This window comes from Sus scrofa, chromosome 6 (genome assembly GCF_054392235.1).
Source record: "Sus scrofa isolate SSC_HxYL_T2T_F1_AM1 chromosome 6, Sscrofa_HxYL_maternal_Yorkshire_Landrace_v2.0, whole genome shotgun sequence".
In the NCBI taxonomy this organism is placed as follows: domain Eukaryota; kingdom Metazoa; phylum Chordata; class Mammalia; order Artiodactyla; family Suidae; genus Sus; species Sus scrofa.
In genome coordinates this window covers 50,852,379-50,877,779 of record NC_139388.1, presented here as the reverse complement: position 1 = coordinate 50,877,779, position 25,401 = coordinate 50,852,379, and the positions used below count along the sequence as shown (strand labels likewise).

Genomic DNA, 25,401 nt, shown 5'->3' with positions numbered 1-25,401 from the left:
ACACATTGCCTGCTGGGAAAGCTTCCTCTCTCCTCAGGATTTCCTGAGAGCTGTAATCCACCTGCCTATGCTACCTTTTCTCCTGAGAGTTGCTGAGGAGGTGGGCGAGATGAAATATAAGGAGCTACCGAGGAAGTAAACACTGGGGAACTAGAACTCTCGCAACATCAGGTATGGGAAGGGCTATAGTTCCAGTCCACTCCCCAAGGCTATCCACTTGGCACAGGCAACACTGGGGAAGTGGATTGGAAGGGAAGGTAAACCCCCACGAGCATAATGGGAATTGAAGTCCCCAAGGAGTGGGTATGGGGAGCGTCAGTCCACTCCCATATCCCCACCCCGCCACCCCATCCTCTCCCTCCTCTACCATGGTCTGAGGACGCTGGGGAACAGGCTTGACTTAAGGGGAAGGCGGAACTTACGAATTTAGGAGGAATGGTATTGGAAACTGAAGTTTCCCCAACGCAGGATTGAGCTGCACACTGGAAAATCCAATCCTCTAGATGTCATGACCCAGGGTAGAAAGGCCTGGCCAAGGGAGCACTGCCTGGACGCTGGGAAATGTAGTCCCGCCACTGCGGCCCAAACTAGGAGTCGAGGGCCTCTTGCCGTCGTGGGCGTTGTTCTGAGCCCCCTGCCCGGAGGGACGAAGTCTCCCCCTCCCGTGGGAGCTCCCGCATTACTAGCCACCCTTTCAGGCCCTTCTCCTTGTTCCATCCTTTTGGTGTCTCCGAACTGGAGAGGGGGAAAGCGCCGAGACCCGTCGAGAAAGAAGGCAGAAGGGAACGTGAGAAATCAAGGCCAGGGAAGGCCGCTGTCAAGCGGGAGGGGGCGGACCGAGACCTGCGGGGCTTCCCGCGTGAGGAACGGGAGGTGTGGGGTGGGGAAAGGCCCTCGAGGGAGGCAGGGCGCTTGGACGGACGCCCCTGGTGGCCCGTGTGCACAGGCGGGTCTGTGCGACCCTCTCCCGGGGTCTCGGAGCTCATCCTAGACACGCCCCCGTGCCTGCACGCAGGCGTGCTCAGTACGTCTCGGGCGCTTTCCCGCCAAAATGTAGCGTTGGCGCTTCCGAGCCCAAGCAAGGCGGGAGAAGGGCTCTGGGCGCCGAATGGAGCGATGCTTTCGTCTCCGACGCACGTCCCTCTTCCCAGCCCGTACCCGACCTCGCTTTCCTCAGGTCCTCTATACCGAAGGCGGGAAGAAGAGGGAAGGGGCCGGGCGCACACTCTCAGGTTTGCCTTCTGGTGGCCGCCCTGCCCGCCAGTTTGCCTCTGTGAGGGGTGGTGCAGAAAGAAGCCGGAGAAATATTTGGGTACTGTCTACTGTTTCTATAAAAGATTTTTCTTTGTGGCTTCATGGCGCCTGGTGGGGCCCGGGCATTGGCCTTGTACCGGGTGCAAGGAGACCCTCTGTAACCACAAATTGGCAGCTTCGCACAGGCCGCTGATGCACGGCCTCTGTCATAAAGGCAGAGGCCTCACACGCATATGCGCGCAGATCTGGTGACAGTGGCATAATGACTAAGAACATGCCTGGACTCTGACTGGCCCTGGCACATTCTAGCTGTGTGGCTGAAGAAGGGCATCATAGTACCTTAAAGTTGGGCTGCCACGTTCAGTAAATGAAAATGAAGGCCCTCTCTTGAAGTTTGAATTTTAGTTAAAAGACAGATAATTTTTAGCATAGGATGTCTCAAATATTGCTTAACTGAAATTCAAATTTCACTGAGAATCAAATTCAGATTGTATTGTATTTTATCTGGCATTCCTAATTTAAGGCAGTATAGGACCAGTGCAGGAACAGTCCTTAGAATAGTGCCTGGCATGTGTAAACAGGCAATAAAATGTATATGAAAGGGCCAAACTCCTCCAGCCACACCTCATCCCAACACATAAATGTCAGTAGTCATCTGGCTGTAATCGAAATGACCAGCCCTCAGAAAGCCACTCTGTCACACAAGGTCAGTTTACATGCCCACACCATCCCACTCTGTTATGATAAAGAGCCAGATTCTCCCTGCCTTCCAGCAACCCATAGATTCAGGTGGGAATTTTGAGTTTCTTGATGATGTTGGTGCTGTGTCACTGGACACAAGTGGTAGGGAGGGGTGGAGTTGGGAGAGTCTGAACCATTATGATGTTGGAGCTAGTGACACTCTATAGAAAGCTAGGACTAGAGTCTGTCTCTTCTAGAATTAGGAGCGGGTTATCTTCTGTGGAGGATAAAGGTGTGTGAGCTGGGAGGGGCTAGGGAAGGAATGGGAAGCCTGCAATTTCTATGATGTTTGTAACAGGTTCCCAGCCTGGAGAATATGTATTGAGTGGCATTGGTCCCACTGTGCTCATTAAGACATCTGACATATATGAGATAAGAGTTTGTTCAGTCTGAGAAGTCTAAAGGAATAAAGAAAACATCAAAGTGGCAGAACCTAGGATTATAAATGTAAGTCTATTTGAGTCTCAGATTTCTTTTTTCATCTCTCCTCTTCTTCCTCAGTCTCTTCAGGCCCCGAGACTTGTCTCCAAATAATAGCACCCTGAATTTATGCTGTAGTGTTTCTTTGTAAAATCTTTTGAGTTTCATTATCTCTCTTTATTTTTAAAGCTTTCATAAGGAAAAAGAGAGGGGAGTCCTCTCTGAGGCTAAGGGGGGTTAAAATGAAATGCCTGACTCACTGCAAACCTGGTGAAATGGAGTGTTAGCAGGATTTAAACAGAAGTGTCAGGCATATTCCATTTTCCCAGCCAGAGCTCCAAGTTTTAAATTAAGAGGAGATTTTAGGGAGTCTGAGATTGTGGAATCATTTCTCTTCACATCAGCTTGGTGTAGCAGTCCATTCTCTCGTCCACTCTCCCTCCTTTATGGTGTCTTCCTCCTGATATTTAAACATGTTTAATTAACTCATTAAAAAAAATCCTTCTCTCCAGGGGCCAGTCATTTGGTCCTCCCATGCACGTCCTCGAGAATCATATGTAGTATCTGGAAGGTTTAAAGTTTACTTGTGGTACAAATTGAAATAAGGGAGTTCCCGTCGTGGCACAGCGGAAACAAATCCGACTAGGAACCATGAGGTTGTGGGTTCAATCCCTGGCCTTGCTCAGTGGGTTAAGGATCCGGCGTTGCTGTGAGCTGTGGTGTGGGTTGCAGACACGGCTCGGATCCCACGTTGCTGTGGCTCTGGCGTAGGCCGGCGGCTATAGCTCCCATTCGACCCCTAGCCTGGGAACCTCCATGTGCCACGGGAGCAGCCCTAGAAAAAGGCCAAAAGACCAAAAAAAAAAAAAAAAAAAAAAATTTGAACTCCTTGGAGTTCCCGTAGTGGCTCTGTGATTAACGAACCCGACTGGTATTCATGAGGATGTGGTTTTGATCCCTGGCCTTGCTCAGTGGGTTAAGGATCCCATGTTGCTGTGAGCTGTGGTGTAGGTCACAGAGGCAGCTCAGATCCCGCATTGCTCTGGCTGTGGCCTACAGCTGTAGCTCTGTAGCTCTGATTAGACCCTTAGCCTGGAACCTCCATATGCTGCGGGTATGGCCCTAAAAAAAAAAAAAAAAAAAACAAAAAACCAAGAAACACCTTGGTATGGCACTTAATACTGATTCCCACATATCTAACCATTTATCTAACCATTTTTCTTTCTTTCTTTTTTTTCTTTCTTTTCTTTTCTTTTTTTTTTTTTTTTTTTTTGTCTTTTGAGGACCGCACTTGAAGCATATGGAGGTTCCCAGGCTAGGGGTCCAATCAGAGCTGTAGCCTCCGGCCTACACCAGAGCCACAGCAACGCCAGATCAGAGCCACATCTGTGACCTATACCACATCTCACGGCAACACCGGATCCTTAACCCACTGAGCAAGGCCAGGGATCAAACCCACAACCTTGTGGTTCCTAGTTGGATTTATTTCCCCTGTGCCACAACGGGAACTCCTCTAGCCATTTTTCTCCTACTGCCCTCTAGAACTTTGTGAATTTGTGCTGTAAGAATATTTAACTCCTTTGTAGTTTTGGGCACAAATCATATTTTTAAGTGTGCCATTCCATCTAGAATGCCTTGGTAATCCTTTAATGCCTGCAGCCCCTCGTGCTTGGTGCCTTCTTAGTACCTGTGTTTCCTCCCTAGAGTCTTCCACAGGGTCCCTAGAGTCTTCCACAGGGTCCTGGGCAACTTCAGGTGCTCTGTTACAGCAATTACCTAGTTTTAACAATTGAAGTTTCTTGAGGACTTTTGCTTTTAGTATATCCAGTGAATAGCAAAATACATGTTATAAAGTAGAATGTCAACAAATATTTGTTGGCTATTATGGAGTTAACATTTTTGGGTTATTTTCAGCTTTTTTTAAAAAAATGTTATTGCAGTTGATTTACATTGTTCTATAAATTTCTGCTGTACAGCAAAGTGACCTAGTCATACATCTATACACATTCTCCTCATATTATCTTTCATCATGTTCCATTGCAAGTGATTGGAGGTAGTTCCCTGTGCCACACAGCAGGACCTCATTGTCTATCCATTCTAAGTGTAACAGTTTGTAGCTATTAACCTGGAACTCCCCCTCCCTCCTCTCCCCCTTGGCAACCACAAGTCTGCTGTCCAGGTCTGTGAGTCTGTTTCTGTTTTGTTTGGTTTTGTTTTTTTCTCTTTTGTCTTTTTAGGGCTGCACCTGCTGCATATGGAGGTTCCCAGGCTAGGGGTCTAATTAGAGCTATAGCTGCTGGCCTACACCACAGCCACGGCAATGCCAGATCTGATATTCGTCTGCGACCTACACCACAGCTCACGGCAATGCCAGATCCTCAACCCATTGAGCAAGACAAGGGACTGAACCCTCAACTTCATGGTTCCTAGTCACATTCGTTTCCACTGTGCCATGATGGGAACTCCCTGTTTCTGTTCTTTTGATAGGTTCATTTGTGCTGCATTTTAGATTTAAGTCATGAGCATCTTTGTGGGGTCATTCTCATAAGTTAGGTATTAAATGAAGATGGATAGATGATTGATAGATAATGGATAGATAAGTGATAGATAGGGCAGATATAGATAAATGTGTAACATGTGGTAGGCCCTTAGTTATATGTAGGTTCCCCTTACTCCTAGAGAAACTTTTTTCACCCCAGCCCTTTTAATCACATGTATCTGTGATCTCACAGGTTCCTCCCTGTGAAAAAACAAAAACACGCCACCACCACCACCCCTGATCCAGGAAACCTGAATGCACTCCGAAGTTTCCCATCTTAATGTGTAAAGCATACATCTCTCTCTCCAGGGCCTCGGAGTCAGGTCTCATTGTTACATATCCTAATATATATTATCCTTAACATTTATTATAGCTGTAATTTGTTTTCAATTTAGAGAAATTGCAAAAAAGTAAAAATAATAGAGCAAATACTCATGTCCCCATAGCTCAGAATTTCACATCTGAAATTCGTTGTAATTAGTGTTTTGTATAGTTATCCAGTGTCTGAATGCTTTTCTACAGATAGAATATTTTAGCATAATACAATATTTTCAAGGTTCATCCATGTTGTAGCATGTACCAGTACTCTCTCTCTTTTATGGGTGAATGTTCATTTATCAGTTGATGGACATTTAGATTGTTTATACTTTCGGGCTTATAAATAAAGCTACTGCGAACATTCATATACAAGTTTTTGAGTGAAGGTATTTTAAAAAACACTTTAGGAGTTCCCGTTGTGGCGCAGTGGTTAACGAATCCGACTAGGAACCATGAGGTTTTGGGTTTGATCCCTGGCCTTGCTCAGTGGGTTAAGGATCTGGCGTTGCTGTGAGCTAGGGTGTAGGTTGCAGACGCAGCTAGGATCCTGCGTTGCTGTGGCTCTGGCACAGGCCAGTGGCTACTGCTCCAATTAGAGCCCTAGCCTGGGAAACTCCATATGCCGCGGGAGCGGCCCTAGAAAAGGCAAAAAACAAAAACAAAAACAAAACAACTTTATTTTTAAGAGCACTTTCAGTTTTATAAGAATTTTGGGAGGAAAGCACAGACATTTCACATATATTCCCTGTTCCCATATATGCATTGCCTCCCCTTCCGTACCATCACTTGCCAGAATGGTACATTTAAAAAATTTATACTACAGTTGATTTACAGTGTTCTCTCATTTTCTGCTGTATGGCAAAGTAACTCAGTTATACATATATATACATTATTTTTCTCGTATTATCCATCGTGTTCCATCACAAGTGATTAAATATTGTTCCCTGTGCTATACAGCGGGACCTCATTGCTCATACACTCCAAATGCAAGAGTTTGCATCTACTAACCCCAAACTCCCAGTCCATCTCGCTCCCTTCTCCTCCCCCTCCCCCTTGGCAACCACAAGTCTGTTCTCCAGGACCATGAGTTTGTTTCTTTTCTGTAGTTAGGTTCATTTGTGCCATATATTAGATTCCAGATATAAGTGATATCCTATGGTATTTGTCTTTCTCCTTCTGACTTACTTTGCTTAGTAAGAGAATCTCTAGTTCCATCCATGTTGCTGCAGATGGCATCATTTTGTTCTTTATATGGCTGAGTAGTATTCCATTGTGTATATGTACCACATCTTAATCCATTCATCTATCAATGGACATTTATGTTGTTTCCATGTCTTGGCTATTGTGAATAGTGCTGCAGTGAACATATGGGTGCGTCTTTTTCAAGGAAAGTTTTGTCCGGATATATGCCTAGGAGTGGGATTGCTGGGTCATATGGTAGTTCTATATTTAGTTTTCTGAGGTACCTGCATACTGTTTTGCATAGTGGTTGTACCAATTTACATTCCCACCAACCGTCCCTTTTCTCCACACCCTCTCCAGCATTTGTTATTTGTGGACTTATTAATGATGGCCATTCTGACTGGTATGAAGTGGTACTTCATAATAGTTTTAATTTACATTTCTCTAAATGATGTTGAACATTTTTTCATGTGCCTGTTGGCCATCTATATGTCTTCTTTGGAAAAATATCTATTTAGGTCTTTTGCCCATTATTTAACTGGGTTGTTTTTTTTTTTTTTTCCTGTTGAGTTGTATGAGTTGTTTGTATATTTTGGATATTAAATCCTTATAGGTTGCATTGTTTGCAACTATTTTCTCCCATTCTGTAGGTTGTCTTTTTTTTTTTTTTTTTTTTTTTAGATGGTTTCCTTTGCTGCGCAAAACCTTGCCAGTTTGATTAGGTCCCATTTGCCCATTTGTTTATTTTTGTTTTCATTTCTTTTTTTTTGTCTTTTTGCCATTTCTTGGGCTGCTCCTGTGGCATATGGAGGTTCCCAGGCTAGGGGTCCAATCGGAGCTGTAGCCACCAGCCTACGCCAGAGCCATAGCAACGTGGGATCCAAGCCATGTCTGCAACCTACACCACAGCTCACGGCAACGCTGGATCCTTAACCCACTGAGCAAGGCCAGGGATCGAACCCGCAACCTCATGGTTCCTAGTCAGATTCGTTAACCACTGAGCCATGACGGGAACTCCTATTTTTGTTTTCATTTCCATTTCTTGGGAGACCAACCTACGAAAACATTTGTACAGATGCTGTCAGAGAATGTTTTGCCTCTCTTCTCTTTGTTTAATGGTGTCTTGTCTTATGTTTAAGTCTTGCAGCCATTTTGAGTTTATTTTTGTGCATGGTGTGAGGGTGTGTTCCAATTTAATTGATTTATATGCGGCTGTCCAGTTTTCCCAGCACCACTTGCTGAAGAGAGTGTCTTTTTCCCATTTTATATTCTTGCCTCCTCTGTTGAAGATTAATTGACCGTAGGTGTCTGGTTTTATTTCTGGGTTCTCTCTTCTGCCCCATTGGTCTGTTTTGGTACCAGTACCATCCTGTCTTGATTACTGTGGCTTTGTAATATTGCCTGAAATCTGAGAGAGAGATGCCTCCTGCTTGGTTTTTGTTCCTCAGGATTGCTTCGGCAATTCTGGGTCTTTTGTGGCTCCATATAAATTTTTGGATTGTTTGTTCTAGTTCTGTGAAAAATGTCATGGGTAATTTGATAGGGATTGCATTAAATCTGTAGATTGCTTTGGGTAGTATGGCCATTTTGACAATATTAATTTGTCCAACCCAGGAGCATGGATTATCTTTCCATTTCTTTACGTCTTCTTTAATTTCCTTGATTAATGTTTTATAGTTCTTGGCATATAAGTCCTTTACCTCCTTGGTCAGGTGTATTCCCAGGTATTTGATTTTTTGAGGTGCAATTTTAAAAGGTATTGTACTTCTGTATTACTTTTCTAATATTTCATTATTTGTATACAAAAATGCAACTGATTTCTGAATGTTAATCTTATATCCTGTTACTTTGCGGAATTTGTTGATCAGTTTGAGTAGTTTTTGGGTTGAGTCCTTAGGGTTTTCTATATATAGTATCATGTCATCTGCATACAGTGACAGTTTTACCTCTTCTCTTCGTATTTGGATGCCTTTCATTACTTTTGTTTGTCTGATTGCTATGGCTAGGACTTCCAATACTATGTTGAATAAAAGTGGTGAGAGTGGGTATCCTTGTCTTGTTCCAGATTTTAGTGGGAAGGCTTTCAACTTTTCTCCATTGAGTATTATATTTGCTGTGGGTTTGTCATAAATGGCTTTTATTATGTTAAAGTATGTTCCCTCAATACACACTTTGGTAAGAGTTTTTATCATGAATGAATGTTGGATTTTGTCAAATGCTTTTTCTGCATCTTTTGAGATGATCATGTGGCTTTTGACTTTTCTTTTGTTAATGTGGTGTATGACGATTGATTTATGTATGTTGAACCATTGTGAACCTGGGATGAATCCCACCTGGTCGTGGTATACAGTCTTTTTGATGTATTGTTGGATTAGGTTGGCTAAAATTTTGTTGAGAATTTTTGTGTCTAAATTCATCAAAGATATTCGTCAATAGTTTTCTTTTTTGGTGGTATCTTTGTCTGGTTTTGGAATTAGGGTGATGGTGGCATCATAGAATGCCTGTATTATTTTAGCTATGCTACAACTGACTCACCTAAGCTCACTTAACAGTTTGCTTTTACTGCAGTTTTTCTTATTTTCTACTTCATAAAACAACTTCACTCTTTTCAAAATCATGTTTATTTTTATTCTATGATAACTTTTATGGGAAAAGAACCTGGAAAAAGAATGGATACATATATATGTATAACTGAATCACTTTGTTGTACAGCAGAAGCTATCACATTGTAAACCAACTGTACTTCAGTAAAACTTTGAATACTGAAAAAATACTTATTTAGGTATATTTACATGTACTAGATATACCCATTTTACGTGCATGTTTCAATGAGTTTTGACAAGTATATATACCCATGTAACAGCTACCAAAGTCAAGATATAGAATATTTCCAACTACAAGATGTTCCCTTTACCCCTTCCTAGGCAGTCCCCCAAACTCTAAGCCCCAGGTAACCTCTGATCTGCTCTCTGTATCTATAGGTTCAGTTATGTTTTCTAGAATTTCATATAGTAAATGGAATCAAATAGTATGTGCTCTTTGGTGTTTGGCTTCTGCTAACTCTAATGTTTTCAGATTCACCCATGTTCTTGCAAGTATCAGTAGTTTATGCCGAGCTCTAGCTTTTCAAAATAAGAGTTTCTCCTATTTCTAAAGGAATATTTTGCTTCTCCCTTTCTCTAACTTTCCCTGTTGCCCTTCCCTCTCTCAATTCTCTTAATTTCCAGTCAAACATCAGATGTTGTAATTAAGTTACTTTTGCCTTCCACAGGTTCTGTAATCCAAGCTGTCTTTTGAGTGCTGGACTATCACAAGGATGTCATCTTCACCCAGACTTATTCCTGAATGGAAGGACTTGACACTCCTCATAAATCATCTCTTGAAGGACATAAAGGTGATGTGTATGATATGCACATGGTGGACTTGGATTAATTATCTGTCCCTACCAAGGCAGCTTGTGGCACGAACAGTATGTGAGCCACTTTGAAGGGGCCCTCCCATACCATAGCTAAACAACTCCCACTTTGAGATTAAGATGGTAACATTAGTTATAATTAGAACATATTCTGGGGAAAAATAAACAAACAAACCAAAAAAACAAAAAAAAATAAACAAACAAACCAAAAACAAACCAGAAAATGGCTTTAAATAGATTAAATAAGCAGAAGGCATCTCTGTTTTATATAGTGTCAAGGAATCATGTTCTTTTTCTCTCCTTTCTACCTCCCTAATATTTAGCTTATTATCCTAAGATTACAAGACAGTTGCTACACGTGCAGGTGTCAGCTTTAAATTGCAGGCAAGTAGAAGAGCAAAGGTCAGAGAGCACAGAGGTGCGTCAGCTTTGGAGGACCATGGTATTGCCAGAATTTCTGGGTCCATGGTTACCCTAAACAAGATCCAAGTTTTACTGGGATGGAAGGAGGGGGAAGAGGAAGGAATGGGACACGATATAGAGTAAGTGACAGTAGCGCCAGGCACAGACACACTGCTTGGGTTGAAGATCGCCTTATTTATTTTGAGCGTGTGTGTGTGTATGTGTGTGTGTTGTCCTTTTAGGGCTGCACCCAAGTCATATGGAGGTTCCCAGGCTAGAGGTCTAATTGGAGCTGTAGCTGCTGGCCTACACCACAGCCACAGCAACGCCAGATCCTTAACCCACTGATTGAGGCCAGGGATCGAACCCACAACCTCATGGTTCCTAGTCGGATTCGTTTCTGCTGCGCCATGAACTCCATTGCCTTATTTTAACGAGTCCTCTGTACACAAGCATTGACAGTGCTGAATGAGTGAATTAATTATTTGTACATGAAGTCTGGAAAATCTGGTGCTTAGCTAATGGAATAAGGAATATGTACATGAGCTTTCTGGTTCAGTGAAGAGGGGTGGGTGATTAGGAGCTCAGACACCAGGATTCTCTAAACTCTGCTGCTGTCACTGAATGTGCAATGACAGCAGGTGCTAGAAGTTCTCCAGCTGTCTGAATTCTGTATTCTCTCAGAACACATAAATATCTGAAAATGAGAAATATAGGGAGAAGAGAGATGCTGAGTTGTGGCTAATGGTCTCAGTACAGTCTCAAATCTCCTATGAAAAAAAAGGAAGAAAGAAAAAAAAAAAGGGAGTTCCCATCATGGTGCAATGGAAACAAATCTGACTAGGAACCATGAGGTTGCCGGTTCAATCCCTGGCCTTGCTCAGTGGGTTAAGGATCCGGCATTGCTGTGAGCTGTGGTGTGGGTCGCAGATGTGTGGGTCGCAGATGTGGCGTGGATCTGATGTTGCTGGGGCTGTGCTGTAGGCTGGCAGCTGTAGCTCCAATTGGACCCCTAGCCTGGGAACCTCCATATGCCATGGGTTTGGCCCTAAAAATAAAAAAAAAAAATCCTCTATGGCTGCAAGAAGCAGGCATGATGGACATTTTGAGTAAAGAGGTATTAATACATCAGTTTAATTGAGCATTTCATTTTCCAGCTTCAGTGGTCATAGTGCACATTCTATTGCAGAGAACTTGGAGAGTTAGATTCATGGAGTGTTATTCAAGAGGCACAAGTATCTACTGAGAGGAGGGACTCAAAAGTAAACTTCACCAGCCTCAGTTTTGGCGGGTCAGAATGAGGAGTTTGTGTACTTATAGCCTAGGTACATGGTACAGTCACTAGAAGGTAGTATATATATGGTACACATTCTACTATGTAACAAGTTAAAAGGTAACATATCTGGAGTTCCCTGATGGCTCATCAGGTTAAGGATCGGTGTTGTCACTGCTGTGGCACTGGTTGGATCCCTGGTCTAGGTACTTCCACGTGCCGTGGTCATGATCAAAAAAAAAAAAAAAAAGGTAACATATCTCCCTTGATAGATGTGTGTGCACGCACACGTGTGCACACACACACACACACACACACACACACACACAGGATTCAGACTGTTAGAACTGGAGCACAGCTAACTCCACATTGTGAATAGTCTAGCTCATGCTTCCCTTGGGTGCACATAAGAAAAGGGAAGGAGATGCATGCTGCACATGATGGGCGTTCCATGTCTGTGAAGTTTGAGAGTCCCACAGGCTGTATATCATGACTGTGATTGTGACAGGAGTGGCCCTTAGGGTGTAGAGAGGAACTTTTGAAGTGCTGTTCTGTGACATGTAGAGATATTTGCCAAGGTTGGGTTCCTTTGTCATACTCATATAGATACATATTTCTTGCTTTTGAAGATTTTTTTTGTTTTATATAGTCATTTGTTAGTTGTTTGTTTAATGTCTGTTCCTCTGGACTCATTTCTGGAGAGCTAAGGCCATATCTCTTCTGCTTGGCATTGTATCCCCAGTGTCTGTCATGGAACATACTAGCCCTTTTCAAATGTGGTCTCTCATCTGACACATAGAACACAGAAAATGATTTGGGGGGCTGTTTGTGTTTTCTCTTAAGGATGGTACATAACTAGCAGCATTCTAGATGCATAGGGAAGAATTAATTTTGTATGTAGAATGGATACTTTGGTATATTAGGGCTTACTTCTTTTATGGAACTTTGGCTAGAAGGTACTTCGATAAATTAGGATGCATTCTGGGGGTGAGGGAGGGATGACTCCCTCAATAGTGCTTTCTAATAGGAGGGTGAATAAATGTTAGTTAGCTAAAGAACAACACATTTCCACTAATCCCGCAATAAATATTCATTAAATGAATGAAGTGTGTGGGGACTCAGTCCTCTTAGCTCAGGCCACTCTTCTCTCTCAGGTTGATAAAAAAACAAAGAATGATGTGGTCGTACTGAGTGACTGGCCTGAGACTTTATACAAAGAGCCTTACTATCCAGAGAGCAAGCCTTTCATCTGCTTCTACTCCACTGATGACAACTATTTTGTCTCCTTAAACTGGGTGGAAGATCATTCAAAACAAATGCAGGTAAAGCTACCTCGTCTTTTTCCCCTTTGTTCTTAAACCACTTTACACATAGCATCATATCTAAACTGCCCTCATCACCGAACGATGAGGGAGATTCTAAGTTAGCTCATTGTAACACCCATGTCCATATCCCAGTTTGACCTGGACGCAGTGATCCTTCTTCCCCTCTAGTCATCGGGTTCACAGAATTCATATTCCCCGTAAAGTAGGCTAAAGGCCTTAAGCATGATGCTTCTATCATATACTTGACACCCAGCACCAAGAAACTGCTAAAATTGAGCTTCCAAGTCTTGTCTTAAACCCATAAGAGGGAACAGGGATCTAAAGCTTCAACCCTGGAGTTCCACTGTGGTGCAGTGGGTTAAGAATCTGTCTCAGGTCACTGCTGTGGCACAGGTTCAGTCCCTGGCCCAGGACCTTCCACATGCCATGGGCATGGCCAAAAAGACCCCCAGAAACATAAACATTCAACCCTTCCCTACCCTCCCTTTTGGGAAGTAACCTGCCTCCCTGGTCAGACTTTCATCTCTCATCCTCTTCTAGGCAGTACTTTGGATACAGAAAAAAGATACAGAAGTGGAAGGAATAATAGAGAAGATAAAGTTTCGTGTGATGGATCAAGTGCCACCCATCCAAGCGATGGTCCACACGGATTCCTACCACTTGTTAATTGCTGATTGTGGTAACATGCACCTGTGGCTCTTCGGCGATCATCATCGAGCCTTCATATTTCTGGGTACTGTACCCTGTCGTTTCTCCATCACCAGCCTCTGCTATGACTCAGAAACTGAGATGCTGCTTTCTGGTACTTTGGGGGCCGTGGTTACCTGGTTTATCTTGCCAGGTGGCAAGGGCCTCCAGATGGCACAAACTGTGCTTCTCCCTGGTGGTGAGCTTGTACAGGGCTTTTCCCTGAATGGCCCCCAGGGCTCCCTTCTGGCTCTTTGTGAGAATAAGGTGAGAGTCTTCACCCACCAGGGTCAGGGCCAGCTGAAGGAGGTAAAGAAGTTCATGTCTATGACCAGTGGCTCCACCATCACTTGCTCTTTCACTTGTGTCTCTCAGGGCTATTTCTATGCTGGAAACACGGATGGAGAAATCCATGCTTGGGGTCTAGACCGAGGTAATTTCCTCCACAGCTTCCAGGCTCATTCCTCATCAGTGATATGTATCCAAAGCCGGCCAGAGACCCATACCTTACTAACAGCAGGCAGTGAAGGCATAGTGAAGGAATGGGACCTTGCCGTTGGGAACTTGCTACGGCAGCTGGACATTGATAAGGATCTGCAGAAATTGCAGTTTATTGATAACACCACTTTTTTCTACCAGACTAGCTGCACTTTCTCATTGCACCACCTCCCCTACTTTTATAGCCTCTTCAATGTCTGTGGTTCTGCTCCCCAGCAGGTGCGGCGGGTCTGGTGTGGCCCTAATTGGACTCGGATCCTATGTGCCACTAAAGATGGTTTGTTGCGCTTCTTGTCTCCAGTAACAGGAGACCTCCTGCTTATCACCTGGCCTCTAGTTGTCATGGATAAGGCTGTGGCCTGGGCCTATGACTCCGAAAGAGAAGAGCTCTTTGTGGCAACCATCAGTTCAGAGGTGCTGGTGTTTGATGCAACACGCTCTCCTTGCACAGCCAAGTATCTTGTGTGCACTTCAGTAAACCCTGAGGATACAGTAAGATGCCTGGCCTATGGGCAGTCCCATTTGGGTAAGGGCCTAGTAGGATTGATGTTCTGTGGGCATGAGAGTGGCATTGTGAGAATCCTCTCTCACTACAGCTGTGCCCGAATAGAGAGGACTGTTCACTCTGGGGCAGTATTGGCGTTATCTACCCTAGAAGGTCCCCAGGAATTCTCCTTGCTCTGTTCCTATGGCATGGATAATATTGTACACGTGACAGAAGCTGTGCTTCAGAAGAACAAGGTAATCCTGCAGCCTGTCAGTAAAATTATCTGTGGTTGCCGCCTAAAACACGTGATACTCTTGCCAGATTCTGTGGGTGCCATCACTGAGAACCACTGCTGGCGTCTCTGGCACTATGAAGATTTTCTGACATCTTCAGAATCAAAACAAAGTCCTGTGGTTCAAGAGACTAAATGCTTGCACCAGTGTGCCATCACTTCATTTGATGTCTGCCTTTCCCTGAAACTTTTTGTCACAGGAGGCATTGATGGCTCCGTCCGGATCTGGGACTTCCATGGTAGTCTCATAACTGAGTTGGACTCAGGATTACATTTTGGCCCACTCTGCTTTGCCAATAATCGGGGTGACCTGCTTTTGACTTTCAACGAAAGTCTTTACCTGGTGTCCTGCTTAAAATTGCTCCCTCCCGCTCAGCTGATTCACTTAGCTGTTTTAAACAATGCAGATGAAATACAAGAATCCCCTAAACCCTTCCTGCCTAGCTTCTTCTTTTCATTTGAAATAGTATTTGTACCCAAGTTTGTCTACTTTGGTCAAGGGCTGCAGGGGCTAGAGGCCCTTGTTAACAAACGGGTCATTGCCTTTGACAATACTGTGCCCCATGTGGTAGAGGAAGAGAGACATATGTCCTCTGTGGGATTTCAAGAGGGACCCAAATTGCACTTTTTGGAGGATAAGCATATTGACTCTTCTACTCTCAATCCCAAGCATCATTGTCGCCCGCACGTGGTTCCTGCTCAGTTACGGCTGGCCGGCTGGGATGGATTGAAACCCTACCATGTGCTACGGCACTTCTTTGGTCAAGGGCGGCAGTGGCCCTTTCCTCCTGATGGCTACATCCCCAATTCAGTGATCCGTGCCCGCCTTTGGCCTGAGGGTAGCCCAGTCTTCCTACACTGTGACCTGTACTCATCCTACCAAGATAAGGATTGGGACACAACTGAACTCAGCAGACGCCAGGCACAGTCACCTATGACCCCAGTAAAAGAGAAACTCTCAAAGAGTAAACAGGGCCATAAACCCAAACAGGGGAAACAACTTTTCTATGATATTCTCGTAAAGTTGGCCAGCCAAAATTGGATGGGAAGAAAACATGATGAAAGACTTATAAATATTTTAATTGAGGCCATCCTCAACCTCACAGTTTACTGTTCTACAGAGCAATACAAGACATATATTAGTGTCCTGGCACAAATTTTTGCCTTCTATCAAATTCCTTCAAGGTGGCGCTCCGAGGCTGCCAGTCGCCTCCTAGAAGATACAGCACATTCTAATCCACGGATCCGTGAAATAGCCTGGGAGGGGTTAGAGAAGCTAGGCCTCATGAGCCATCTCTTTGCTGTTCCACTGGCTGTGGGATTGATGGACAGTGATGAAAATGTGCGGGCTAAGGCCTTATACCTCATGGTAAGAGTCACAGGCATCCAAACTAAGAGTATGCTGGTAGGTCTGCTGAAGAGACAAGAAACTCTCCAGGAAATGCAGTAAGTTAAGTGGTGGCCTTCTTCCCTCCTATTCATTCTAGCTCCTAACCTCCAAAATCTGACTCTTTTTCTCCTTCTTTTTTTTTTTTGCTTTTTAGGGCCACACCTGCAGCATATGGAAGTTCCCAGGCTAGGGGTCAAATCAGAGCTGGAGCTGCCGGCCACAGCCACAGCAGTGCAGGATCCAAGCTGTGTCTTCAATCTACACCGCAGTTCATGGCAACGCCGGATCCTTGACCTGCTGAACAAGGCTAGGGATCGAACCTGCATCCTCACAGATACTAACTGGGTTCATTAACACTATGTCACGACAGGAGTTCCCCAACTCTCAGTTCTTTTCCTCTGTTCTTTGTTTCTATTTGTGTCCCCCCAACCCCCCAGTGTCTAGCCCTCTTCTTTTGTCCACTGGATAGCCTGTTCTTTCATCATTTCCTCACTTCCTTAAGATTCCTCAAAGAGTTCCTGTTGTGGCTCTGACATTGTTTAGAACCTGACATTGTTTTTTGTTTCTGTGAGGATGCGGGTTCAATCCCTGGCCTCGCTCAGTGGATTAAGGATCCAGCATTGCTGCAAGCTGCAGTGGAGGTCACAGATGCAGCTTGGATCTGGTGTTGCTATGGCTGTGGCTGCCGGCTACAGCTCCCATTCGACCCCTAGCCTGGGACCTTCCATAGGCCCCAAGTGTGGCCCTAAAAAGAAAAAGATTCTTCAAGACTCAAGTTCCAGGGTTCCCATTGTGGTTTAGTGGTTAACGAACCTGACTAGGATCCGTGAGGATGAGGGTTCAATTGCTGGCCTTTCTCAGTGGGTTAAGGATCCGGCATTGCCATGAGCCGTGGTGTAGTTCACAGATGAGGCTCAGATCCCGAGTGGCTGTGGCTGTGACTGTAGTGTAGCCTGGTAGCTATAGCTCCAATTCAGTCCCTAGCCCAGGAACCTCCATATGCCACAAGTGCGGCCCTAAAAAGCAAAAAAAAAAAAAAAAAAAAAAAAAAGGCTTAAGTCCCTACCCAAGTCTTCCAGCCAAAGAAGCATCTTGGATCACCCCAGCTACTCTATTCCTTGCTATTGTAGGTTCTTTCTTCTTTATCCATTCTTTACTTTGGAGTACTCTGTCTTAGCTACTTTATCCCTGCCTTTTCCATTGTTCTTTAACCTCCTCCTCCTCTTTCCCCTCCCCCCACTTCTCCTCCCCTGCTCCTCCTCTTCTTCTAATTTTGTTTTATTACTGGCTCAGATTATCCTCCTTTCCCCTTGACTTTTGTAGGCAGGACTTTATTGGAGAAGTCTCTCTGGACCAGCTGCTGGGAATTCAAGGTAGTGCTATCCGTGACCTGCTTACTCAGGTGGAGGAGCGGCTAAATGAGAACCTGACCTTGTTACATAGAGATGAGCAACTTCCTTCTTCTTTAGATAGATCAAGGGCTGGTGAACCTGAGGCCCTTGCTGAGCAAACACACATACGTCTGTCAGAACCAGTAAAGATCACCAAACTGGAGCAAAGAATGACAAGTGCTACAGCAAAGAGCCAAAATCTTAGTATGTATGGGGTGACATATGGGGCATATTTGGGGTCCACTGGCACCAAAAAGCAGAATCAATAAGGCCAAGGTATATAAAAAGATACCAGTGGTAACAGTGGTAAGGAGAATCTTTTTCACAGAAAGTAATCTTCCTGGTAAAGATCTACCCCACAACAAATACTAAGGTCTTATTTCTCTGGGATATGGAAATTGGGATAAAACAGCAGGCATTTTTGTATCATAAAGCTTCAGTTTCCTTTGTTTTGTACCTCTTATATCAGTTCATTGAACTAGATTTTACAAAGGATCTCATTCAGGATCTCTGGGCTTTTCTTAATTACTTTTCTCCCAATATCTCTGCAGTTAAAAAAGACCTGAGAGTTACTGAGAAGCAGAGATGGAAAGCATTGTTCAAAATCAGCCCTTCAGAGCATGAAGGCAAGCAAAGAGAAGCCAAGGAAGCAGGGCAAATTGACACCCAGGATGTTGCTTTAGAGCCGGAGCTGCCACCATTAAGTACTTTCAGCCCAGTCACATCCCAGAAGGATGTTGAAGAATCAAAGGAGGTCATGTTGGAGGCCACAAAAGCCATGGAAGCCACAGAAGCTTTGGAGATCACAGAGGAAGTGGAGGCCACAGGAGCTGTAAAGGCCATAGATCAACATGGCATGAACGATTATGGAGACTTGATCCATAAGCTGGAAAGAAAAGAACACTTGAAAAGACTTTGGAAAAGAGCATTGGAAAAAAGCCGTGAAAAAGTAGGTACACAGTTAAAGGAGAAAAAACAATTGAAGGACATTCCAGAGATAACTGAAGAAGAGTCCAAGAAAGAAGTCGTACAGGTTACTGAGCAAGAAAATGTGAAGAAACTTGGAATGAGTGGTCGTGGTTTGTCTGGGTCCCCTGGACGCACAAATAGATCAGACACCAGATCTTGGCGGGATGATATTTGCTACCTTGTCACTTCAAGGATAGCAAGTTCCAGTTCAGAAATATTAAGGGATCTGGGTCAAGAATTGGTGGAACTGGCTCAGGAGATGCTTGGTCCTCAAGAGCCCAGCTGGGATCTCTTCCAAGAGATCTGTCCTCTTTTAAAGGACTCATCAGAATTGAATGACAGAGTGACAGAAGAAACACCTGTTACAACAGAAAAAGTGGTTACAGACGTTGTTGAGGAAGACGAGGTAGTAAGATCAAAAGAACAAGGAAGTAAAAAAGCATTAAAGAAAGACAGGATGCTTTCTCAAGTCAAGAGAAAGAATATTACTTTGTTAGAAGATGACCTAGTATTAGAGAAAAGGAAATTTAAAGTAAAGAAACTAACCACACGCAAAGGGAAAATAACTAGGGAAGAAAGGAAACTGAGTAAGCAACAGAAGAAATTAATACATGGAAAGGAGAAACTGACCAAAGATGATAAACTGATCCATCAAAAAGAAAAAATAGTTTTGGAAGAAGAAATACTGGCTTCCTCACAAAAATTAGCCAAGGAAGAGCAGAAGTTAAGCCTGGGCGAAAAGAAGGGGACTGAAAAAGAGGAGAAACTACTAGGGGACAAAAAGATGGTAAACTGGAAAGAAGGGAAGGTAACCCCAGAAGGGAGGACGTGGGACTGGGAGAAGGTAATCCTGGCCCATACAGAAGGCAGGTGGGCCCAGGAAGAGGGGTTGCCTGCCTGGAGCAAGAGGAAGTTGTCCCATGTAGAGGAGGTACTGGGTGAGGAAGAGGGGGAGCGAAGCAAGGAAAGGGAGGAAGAAAAGCTGGGAGAGGAAGAGCTGAGTGAGGAAGAGGATGAAGAAGAGCTGGAGGAGGAAGAGGAAGAGCTGGGAGAGGAAAAGGAGGAGCTGAGCAAGGAAGAGGAGGAAGAAGACCTGGGGGAGGAGCTGAGCAAGGAAGAAGAAGAGAAGCTGGTAGAAGAAGGCAAAGAACTGAGTGAGGAAGAGGAAGAAGAAGAGGAGCTGGGGGAGGAGCTGAGCAAGGAAGAAGAAGAGAAGCTGGTAGAAGAAGGCAAAGAACTGAGTGAGGAAGAGGAAGAAGAAGAGGAGCTGGGGGAGGAGCTGAGCAAGGAAGAAGAAGAGAAGCTGGTAGAAGAAGGCAAAGAACTGAGTGAGGAAGAGGAAGAAGAAGAGGAGCTGGGGGAGGAAGGGGAGGAGCTGGGGAAGGAAGGGGAGGAGCTGAGCAAGGAAGAAAAAGAGAAGCTGGTAGAGGAAAGCAAAGAACTGAGTGAGGAAGAGGAAGAAGAAGAGGAGCTGGGGGAGGAAGAGGAGGAGCTGGAGGAGGAAGGGGAGGAGCTGAGCAAGGAAGAAAAAGAGAAGCTGGTAGAGGAAGGCAAAGAACTGAGTGAGGAAGAGGAAGAAGAAGTGGAGCTGGGGGAGGAAGAGGAGGAGCTGGAGGAGGAAGGGGAGGAGCTGAGCAAGGAAGAAAAAGAGAAGCTGGTAGAGGAAGGCAAAGAACTGAGTGAGGAAGAGGAAGAAGAAGAGGAGCTGGGGGAGGAAGAGGAGGAACTGGGGGAGGAAGGGGAGGAGCTGTGCAAGGAAGAGGAGGCACTAATCCTAGACCTAAAGAAACAAGTGGAAAAAATGATGAAAAAGTACCACAAAAAGAAGAAACACATCCGGGGTATGGAGAAACATGTTGAGGAAGAGGCCCAGAAAAGGGAGATACTGGCTCAGGAAGAAGAACGTTTGTCTAAAGAAGAGGAAGGACTGTCTGGGAAAAAGGGAAAACAGGCATTAGAAAGAGGCATCCAGGCAGGGCAAGAGATTAAATTGACTGGAGAAGAAAAGAAATCATTAGTAAAGGAGAAAAAAGAAGCCCACAAAAAGAAACAAATCCAAGAAAAGAAAAAAAAAGTTGAGAAAGAAGACCAGAAGGAGAGGCAGGTTAAAAGAGAGGAGAAAGAGGCCAAGGACAAACAATTAGCCTGGAAAGGAAAGAAACTGGGCCTAGAAGGGGAGGAAAAATTTGAAGAAATGGGGAAATTGTCACACCGAGAAGATAAACTGACCCAGAAAAAGGCTAAAAAAACTTGGGAAAAGGAGAAAAGGGAGAAAGAAAAAGAAAAAAAAGAGAGAGAGGAGAAAATAACCAAGAAAAAGAGACAACTAGCCTTGGTAGCCTCGGTTAAAAAAATGGACGTAGGAGAGAAGGAGCAGGCTGGGGAAATGGAGACATGGTCACTGAGAGGAAAGGCCTTGGAAGGAAGGAGAAAGGATTGGAAAAAGGAGAAATTGGCTGAAAAAGTGGAGAGAGAAGCTGAGGGAAAAAAAACAGCCAGTGAAAAAATGAAACTGGCTCCAAAAGAGGAGAAAAAGATAGAGAAAATTGAGAAAGTGCCCCAAAGAGAAGAGAAACAGGTCATGGAAAAAGAGAAGTATAAGAAAGAGGAGAAATGGCTTGGGAAGGATAAGAAAGCCCCTGAGGAAAAAAAACAGTGGACCCGAGAAAAGGAACAACTAGCCCTACAAGAGGAGAAAAAGACCCAGAAAGAGAGCATATGGGGTCAGAAAGAGGAGAAAGAGAGTGATGGAAAAAAACAATTGACTTGCGGAGGAAAGAAATTGTCCCTAACAGAGAAGGAACAAGCTGGTGAAATGGAGAAAAGATGGACTCAGGAAGGCAGTAAATGGGCTGAGGAAGAGAGGCATGTTGCTGAGAAGGAAGAGGCAATAACCAGGGAAGGAATCAGCATAACTAAGAGAAAAGAAAAAATAACCCAAGAAGAGAAAGAAATTCTAGAAGAAGGCAAATTTTCTGTGGAAAAAAGGAAACTTGCCTATGACATTAGGACCAGGGAGAAAGGTGTTGCCAAGGAAGAAAAGAAAAGACTCAAAGAGGAGAGCATACAGGCAATGAGGAAATTGGATATGGGAGTGGGGATTAGTTCTGAAGAAAAAGAGGCTAGTTTCAGGGAAAAAGATACAAGGAAGAAAGAGAGTCACCTGTTGAGGATTACGGGGAAAACAATTAGAGAAAGCAGTACAATGCCACGGAAAGAAGTAAAAATACTCGAGGAAGAGCAGTCCCTCACTATGGGAAGGCGTGAAATTGATGGCCAGAGGTGCGGAGTTTTTAAGAAACAGGAAGAAATAACCAAAGAGACAACACTGACTGGTGAAGAGAGGTTGGAGGAGGACCCAAGGTTGTTAGAGACGGTCCAAGAAAAAATGCTGTTAGATAAAATCCAGGTAAAGAGTATGTTAAAGGAGGTCCAGAAGCAAAATCTATTAGGAAAGAAACAGCTGAAGAAGCTTCTGACGATAACTGAAGAGAAGAAACCAGAACAGACTCGGGTAAAGTGGTTATTGGAGAATATCAGAGACATACTCTCCGAAGGATTATCTGAGAGTTTGATTGAGAAGGAAATGAAAGTTCCAACTAAGAAGAGGATAGAGAAGGAGCGCCTCACAGAGGAAGGAGAAGAGGAGGAGATTCTGCCTAAGAAAAAGAAAGCAAAATACCCGATTAAGAAGGAGAAAAAGAAAGTAAGCCTGGGTGAAGAGGAATTGGAGGCTCAGAAGCATAAGAAAAAGGGTTCAACCCAAATAAAGAAAGAAGAGAGACTGACTCAGGAAAAAGAGAAGCTGAGTAAAAAGAAAAAAGAAGGCCCACATGAGGCAGGGAAGGAGCTTCTCAGCAAGGAGGAGTGGGAGAACCTGAGTGTGGCGGAGAAAGAGGTGGAGGAGGAGGAAGAAAGCCTGAGTGAGCAGCAGGAGAAAGAGGACAAGGAAGCAGAGGAAAGGCAGGCAAAGCAGAAGGATGAGGAAAGCATGAGTAAAGAGAAAAAACAGGGGAGCAAACTTTGGGGGGTGATGCTCTCGAAAAAGGAGAGAGTACTGAAAACCAAGCTCCTAAAGGAAGAAGTGCTAGAAGGTGAGGTTCTTGCTGAGGAAAGGAAAGGTACATCTAGAAAGGAAATGGCTCCTGAGAAAGAGAGACTGCTTTATGGAAAGAGAGGTCCCACAATTACAGATAAGTCTACGTGGCCAACAATTAGGAAGAGCCCCTTCGAAACACAACACCTGGAAGCCCTGGAAAAAGACAAGCAAATACCCCTGAAAGTGTCAGGGGATCATTTGGATTTGGAAGGACAGAAAAGTCAGCTTCTTAGAGCACATGACATGAAACATTCATGGAGAAGACAAGATGTGCTCCTGGAGAAAGCCAGGGGCATGTTTTTACAAATCATGGAAACAGGCTTAGAGACCCAGATCCCAGAAGGCCTCCACAGGCCAAAGTCCCACTTACTTGATACTATCATAGAACCACAGAAACCTAAACAGAGGCCCAAGGGGGGCAGGCGGAAGTGGTTCTTGAAGTATCAGGATTCTCCAGTGCACAAAATTGAAGGCCAGTCCCCAGCCCCAGCCCCAGCCCCATCCTTTACCTCTATGCCAGATAAAAGGCCATGCCACTCAGAAGTAAGATTCTCAGATGAGGACTGGGTTAATAATGCCTTAATAAGGCTGGAAGCAGGAGAACAGCTTTCAAGGGACAGTTTCCATAGACTGAGCCAACTGCTCAAACACTTCACCTCGAAGAGATATCTGAAATGGACGCATCTGTCTAATCTTAAAACCATTGCTAAACACCTCCAGCAGAACCTTCAGAAAGGTCACACAGATATATCACAGCACTATAAAGATGTTTTGAGTCCATTACACTTAAAAGTGATCCCTCCGATTAGACAAAAAGAAATGAAGAGCTGGCTAGAACCATTCCCTATCCCTGAACCAGTGTTACTATCAGCTGCTAAGAGGACTCAAGCCCCACAAGTTCCCAATTGGCCTCTCTTAGCTGAGTCCTATATGAAGAAGCAAGTACAACAGTTATCTACTTCTATCACGGAATTAAGGCACCTTCATCCAGTCAGAAAGGATGTTCCTACAGCTGTCTATCCCTCTGTGGATAAAGAATCCCTGTCCTTGGACTTCCAAGCCTTGAGGGGAAGGGATGAGCTCTCCAAATTTAGCAAGGCAAAGAAGAAAGCCCTGCGCATCCCTACACCAGTGTTACCATCAACTACCAAAAGGATTCAAGACCAAAAGGCTATAACTTGGCATCTTTTAGGAGAACCTTACAGGAGTGCACGGGCCCAGCAGTTATCCAATGTTCACAAAGAGATGGAAATGCGGCATTTTTGTCCTGCCACAAGAGACGTTCTCACAGGCGCCCATACCTCTGTGGAAAAACAAACTCTAGCACTGATGTTTCAGAAGGATCTCAAGACTCTTAAGGGTAAAGGCAGGCTCCTAAAGTTGCCCCAGCTGGGGAAGAAGGCACAGCCCATCTCTAAAGAAAAGGAAGAGGTGCCTCAGTGGGAGACATTTGTGGCATTGTACCATGTTTTGAAGATGTTGCAGGAGCGATATGCGAAAGACAGTGCTGCTTGGATGGAACGGTTCTCCCGCCTCATGGACCTGTACCAACTCCAGTCCCCTGGCATCCAGAGGCTGCTACTAGAGTTGCTGCAGAGAAAGAAACTCCCACCTCAAGAGACCATCGACAAAAAGGCCCTGAAAACCAAGGAGCTGATGCTTGGTGAACGGTTATTCTGTGGCCTGTGTTGTGGTAGCGCTCATCCCACTTCAGATCCCCTTGAGTTCCAGGATGTTCTACCCTTGCCTGGGAAAAACAAAGTGCATACTCTCCAACCTGTGGGCGTTGCCAAGTATGGGTTCTTAGAACTTGCCTGGAAAAGCCTACCACAAGTCAATCCTTACCATTGTGAAAGGCTACCCAACATCCCTACTCCCACTCTCTGATTTGGCCTAATAATAAAACTTTGGGGTCTTATTGGTAAACAGGCCTGGGCCACAGATGTTAAGCCTTATTGCCGGTTTCCCGCTTCAAGGTGGGGCTAGACAAAGACTTGTTTTCATTCATCTCCAGAAACCTATTACTATGTACTGAATAAAATGACTCTTCTCATCTGTAACAAATATTCTGGCTTATTTCTCTTCCTCCCCAAGCCTAGAATCTTCTAGAAAGAAGCCAGAAAAAGCATACAATCTTTGTCCTAAGAGGGACAAGTTTTCATTCAGTAGGCTATATTATATATCCTTTGGAGGGCAAGGGCCAGTGTTTAATCGCCTTTTGATAGAAAAGTCTGTCCTGGCACGCAAATTCTTTGGCTACTATTTTTTTCCTCAAAGGATCTTGAAGGGACAGCGTCTGGCACAGGTGAACTTCTGATTATTTAGCATGAATAAGAGAGGAAGCAAATAAGACCCATCACAATTTTGCCCATTTATAAACTTTGTTCTTCACTCGACCTCTCTAAGCTTTTCAGTGTTTTCATCTATGTCGTGGGAATATAAAGTGAAATCATGGGTAAGGGTGCCAACTTTGAATTCAGAAGGTTGTTTTTGTTTTGGCCATGGGCCATGGCATGCAGTGACTTGATGTGGGATCTCAATTCCCAGACTAGGGATTGAACCCAGGCCGCAGTGGTGAAAAGTGCTGAGTCCTAAATTATCAATTTTTTTGTATGGCACTGTGCTTTTTATATTCTATTTATGAAATTACTACCTACTCTCAATATTCTATTTTCCCCCCTAGAGCTTTATTGTTTATTTCCCAGATTTAGTTCAATTC

The 25,401-nt window shown here is 44.3% G+C and overlaps 2 protein-coding genes across 12 annotated transcripts in view; one reads left to right on the top strand and one right to left on the bottom strand.

Moving 5' to 3' along the window:
• Positions 1-25,401, bottom strand: part of NFKBIB (NFKB inhibitor beta) — a 1,076,695-nt gene that overhangs the window by 836,020 nt on the left and 215,274 nt on the right. The gene's annotated exons all lie outside the window — the stretch shown is intronic.
• Positions 1,020-24,746, top strand: LOC146402357 (WD repeat-containing protein 87-like). 11 transcript variants are annotated; one of them, XM_084960438.1, is made up of 8 exons: positions 1,024-1,312; positions 2,294-2,442; positions 5,148-5,277; positions 9,726-9,848; positions 12,699-12,866; positions 13,410-16,279; positions 17,547-17,818; positions 18,166-24,746. In XM_084960438.1, the coding sequence occupies exons 4-8, from the start codon at positions 9,771-9,773 to the stop codon at positions 24,567-24,569; spliced, it is 9,792 nt and encodes a 3,263-aa protein (XP_084816564.1). In that variant the 5' UTR covers positions 1,024-1,312; positions 2,294-2,442; positions 5,148-5,277; positions 9,726-9,770; the 3' UTR covers positions 24,570-24,746. The 11 variants fall into 11 exon arrangements, with proteins under 11 accessions (XP_084816559.1, XP_084816564.1, XP_084816561.1 ...); XM_084960435.1 differs by having other exon boundaries at positions 1,027-1,232; XM_084960436.1 differs by lacking the exon at positions 1,024-1,312 and adding an exon at positions 1,922-1,960.